Source organism: Pinus tabuliformis, chromosome J (assembly GCF_031772625.1).
Source record: "Pinus tabuliformis cultivar Carrire ecotype Pingquan chromosome J, CPIR1, whole genome shotgun sequence".
Taxonomy (NCBI): domain Eukaryota; kingdom Viridiplantae; phylum Streptophyta; class Pinopsida; order Pinales; family Pinaceae; genus Pinus; species Pinus tabuliformis.
In genome coordinates, this window is record NC_142295.1 from 758,975,360 (window position 1) to 758,980,199 (window position 4,840).

Below are 4,840 nucleotides of genomic sequence, written 5' to 3' on the forward strand. Positions count from 1 at the left end.
AACAAGTACCTTTTTCAGAACTCAATGGAGGATTTCCATCAGGTCACTGATAGAATCATTTCAAATTTCTCTGTCTACTCTTCACAACCCACTCATCCCAGCAACAGCCCTCACATGCAGAGTAATACATAGTTTTTGTATCCCAGGGGTTTTTTATGGAGCAGCACAAAGGGGTTCTTATGCATGTAGGGTTTGGATTACTATATCACCTGAACTGTCCTACATGATCTTCTGGAATGGAGGCTATGACACCAACAACCAGGTGGAAGCAATTGCTCTATGGGGCATCTTGTGGTTTAGCAACTTTCTCAATATCCCTTGCACATATACAGAGACTCGAAGATCATTATTGACCAAGTATTGGGTAAAGCCTCCATTAACACTCCTATATTACAAGGATGGCTGAAGAGAATAGAGCTCCTTTGGCAGCTTCAGGGAAGTTACACAATCCAACATAGCCACATATCCCAAAACATGGAAGCAGATAGTTTATCAAAAAAAACTGCTTGGAGCGCCTGGTAACTAGTATTTGGAGATCACCTAGGAGCACAATACATATGACATGGGGGACTTCCTATTTCCAGGTTAAATCTAAACCTCCCTCTTTTTCTGCAAATTTTGTATATGTCTCTTTTTGTTTCTGTATATGTCACTTTTTGATTTACTTCTCTGAACAATATATGCAATTTTGTTTTACAAAAGGAGATACCCGCTGCCCCTGAATACTAAAAAATTGTGCACCAAGGAAGATATGATCTTGTTTTGATGATCAATTTATATTTCAATCTGATAGGTCACACCTTATCCTCTTATGAGAGATGGAAAACACGTTTCCAATCATCTTCAAAATGATATGTAATGGTTTCTGTTCTATAGATTTTTCCCCAGTTTATATAATATAAAGCTTTTTTCTTACTGAAATATTGATTCAGCGCCTTGAAAAATTTGTAAGGCACTTCGATTGTACAGAGATTACCATCAAACTTGTTATTTCAATAATTTTTTACCAAATTTTAAAGAAATGAAACCCAAAAAAAAACCAAAAAAAAATACCTTCCAACAAAAATATCACTAAAAACAACTCGCGACTGTAAATGCTTATTTTTAAATTTCGGTGTGACGCGATTCTTTAGAAGTTCGATAAGTCTACGAAATTGATAATGTATTCGAAGCACTAGATAAGTAATTCGAGATATCCAAAAGGAACTAGATAATGCTGCAAATTCTTCGAATTATGACTCTTTAACCTTCGAAAGGAGACAATGCATCAAGAGTCTCCAAAAAAAGAAACTGCATATTCTGAAGAAGGAAGAAATTTTCTGGCGCCTGAAAAGCAGGGCTATATGGATGAAAGAAGGCGATAGAAACTCGAAGTTTTTCCATAGATTCGCCAATGCTAGAAGGGTCAAAAACACAATATGGAAAATTAGTGATGGGAATGGAGGCTATTTATACTCTCAGCAAGACATATCAAAGGAAGCGGTGGCTCATTTCAAAAAGCAATATCAAAGGATGGAATATAGAAGTTTTCAGGATATATTGTGGGGTATAGAAGTTTACCCAGTGATGTTTGATAATGAAAAAAACGATCAGCTATTCCAGCCTATTTCAGAGGAGGAATTGATGGCGACCATGAAATCATTCAGCCGGGACAAGAGCCCTTGACCAGACGGCTGGTCTATAGAATTTCTTATACATTTCTATGAATATATAAAGGATGATCTGTTAAAGATGCTGGAAGAGATCAGAATAAAGGGGAATATCAGCAGACAATTATGCTCCACATACATAGCACTCATACCCAAAAAGCGGGAAGCACAGACTTTTCAGGACTATCGGCCGATTTCTTTATGTAATACTTCTTTCAAAATTGTATCAAAGATCATTGCAGAGAGGCTGAAAGGAGTATTATCTGAGTCATTATCAAAAGAACAGTATGGTTTTCTTAAAGGGAGAAGCATCCATGATGTTGTCGCTGGTACACAGGAGGCGTTATTCTCCATCCACTCAAAGAATAGAGAGGCGGTCTTAATCAAAGTAGACCTCAGGAAGGCATATGACTGCATAGATTGGGGATATATCAGGTGTTTACTTGCTAGAATCGGTTTGAGGAGCAACATGATCAACTGGATCATGGCTTGTGTCGATCCTGTGGATTACGCTATTATTATAAACGACATTCCTACCCCTTTTTTCAGTGCGGAGAGGGGTCTGCGCCAAGGATGTTCTCTCTCCCCTCTATTATTTATACTGGCAATGGACTCTCTCAGCTTACATATTCATAAGGCTGTGATCGAGCAAGCATGGCGGCCTCTCAAAATATGCAGGAACATATCTCTGACTCATAATTTTTTTGTAGACGATATATTATTATTCGGTATGTTTTGCAGGACCACTTGGATGCGCTTTCATAATATTATGGAAAAATTTCAAAGGGCTACGGGACTTCAGGTTAACTTGGATAAATCAATTATATACCATTCTGAACTCAAGCAGGAAGATGTTCATTGGCTATCTGAGCTATTTGGTATAAAAGCCCATCATATCAGCAGTGGTATAAAGTATTTGGGATTCCGGATAAAAGCAAATGGATACTCGAGAGCTGATTGGAACTGGATTGTGGACAGATTCTATAGGAGAATCTCTGCTTGGGAGTATAGATGCCTTTCTTTGGCAGGGAGAATTATATTAGTACAATCCATTTTGAATCAACTCTCTGTATATTGGGCGCATCTATACCATTTTCCGGTGAGTATCATCAACAACATGAATAGGCTTTCTGCAAATTTCATATGGGGGGGTCATGCTGATAGGAGTAAATTTCATCTCATTAAGCTGTCCAGTATTACTCTTCCTAAGTCTATGGGCGGTTGGGGTTTAACCAATTTGAGAATCTTTGGAAGAGCTCTCTTGTGCAAGTCTTTTTGGAGAGCTATTCAAGGTGTAGGACCGTGGAGTCATATGATTCGATCGAAGTATCTAGCAAAGAAGAACTTCCTTTTCTGGTACCGAAGAGGTACTATCGGTGCAGCATATGGATCCCCCATATGGCTTAGTTTCAGGAGGATTGAGGCGCTCTGCTTGAAGAATTTAATCTGGCGCTTTCAATCGGGGAATAAAATCATTATTGGCAGTGACCGCTTCAAATGCGGGGCTGATGAAATTGATATCCCAGATACCCTTCTTTATCATTTTCACAGAAGTGGATTCTTTTATTGGGATAAATTGATTGCAGAATGGATTGGCCCCATTCCACGGTGGAAAGATGTTGTTGAATTGAACATTCCCCATGAGATTGCGCAGCATTGGAATAGCATAAGGTTGAGGCTACAGAATGGCGGTTTTTTCAGAACAAGAGATTCGGATTTCCTATCTTGGAACATCCCGAATGAGGCGGAGGACGTATCAGTTAATGGAATTTATCAGCAGTTGATCGGACAGCAATCAATTGGATCCCCTATTTTCCCTCAAATCTTCTGGAAAGATGGTTGCCCTACGAAGATGATTCTATTTTCTTGGCTTGCATTTCACAACAGAAACCTAACCTGGGAGAATTTAATGAAGCGGGGATGGAATGGACCAAACATCTGTTCGTTATGCAGAGCGGACGAGGATTCAAATTTGCATATATTTCTAAAATGCAAGCAGTCATTTCATATTTGGCAGGAATTAGATAGTGTTTATGGTTTTAAACTGGATGTGCAGGATTCAATCCAGAAATGGATTATAAAATGCAGTGAGCAGCATATTCTATGGCGTAGAATTTGTATTCTATCCATGTGGTATATTTGGAAATGGCGCAACCATTGCGTCTTCAACAGCTCAAGAATTTCATATGCTAAAACTTTGGATTCTATCTCTGTATGTTTAGAATCTCTTCCTCAGAAGAAAATCAAACACCAGAACAATTTTCCAGCTCGGTCATTATCTGTACAACTTTCTCAGCCGTCTGCATTCTTCGATGGGGCCGCACAAAAGGGACAATGTGGCTGTGGTTTCCACATCAAGATAAATGATTCTACACACTTTTCTTCTTTCTGGCACGGAGGTCATGGCTCCAATAATTTGGCTGAAGCCTTAGCTCTCTCAGGACTATTAAAATTTTGTATTTTCCTAGACATACAGCAGGTTGCTATCTATGGAGATTCGAAGATATTGGTTGATTCGGTAAATAGGAGAAATATCATTTTGGCGCAGCACCTGACCGGTTGGAGAGACAGGATCAACTACTACTGGAGCCGCATGGTTGATAGCACTATTCAGCACATCAGCAGGGACAAAAATTCTACAGCCGATACACTTTCTAAAAAGGGTCTCACCTCCTCTCCTGGACTTTGGCATCTTGAGATATTTTCGGATGGAACCACATTTCAGATCCAAGATTTTGTTTTACTAGATTTTTAGTGCTCTGTTTTGGAAATTTTGCCTCACCAGATGATGTTTCTCACTATAATCATGTTTTCTCTGTACTGGTCACAGAGACTTGATAGTTGATAGTATTTGGCTACTTAGATATTATGTTACTCTTTTGAACATAGGAGTTTTTTAGACTATGTGGCATACAGAACTGAATTAGAACAATTTGGATGTATTCAGTAAATTTTGGACTCTTATATTTCTCATATAATATATTGAAGCTTTTTTCTCTCTGAAAAAAATAAAATCCTCCCGTGTCTGTCACATTCCAGAGACTAGTAATTATTGAAATTGCAATTTGTTGTGTTTAATTTGTCCTACAAACCATGTAAATTAAAAACTGCCAGATAAAAGATCGACGCAGTCTGAATTTTTCATAGTTTGGTGGTTAATTTTTGATCAAATTTATATAATTCGGTGATTA

The 4,840-nt window shown here is 38.3% G+C and overlaps 1 protein-coding gene across 1 annotated transcript; it reads left to right on the forward strand.

Moving 5' to 3' along the window:
• The first annotated feature begins 1,731 nt into the window (after positions 1 to 1,731).
• On the forward strand, positions 1,732 to 4,404 carry LOC149228940 (uncharacterized). Its single transcript, XM_089380911.1, has one exon. The coding sequence runs from the start codon at positions 1,732 to 1,734 to the stop codon at positions 4,402 to 4,404; it is 2,673 nt and encodes an 890-aa protein (XP_089237037.1).
• The last annotated feature ends 436 nt before the right edge of the window (positions 4,405 to 4,840 follow it).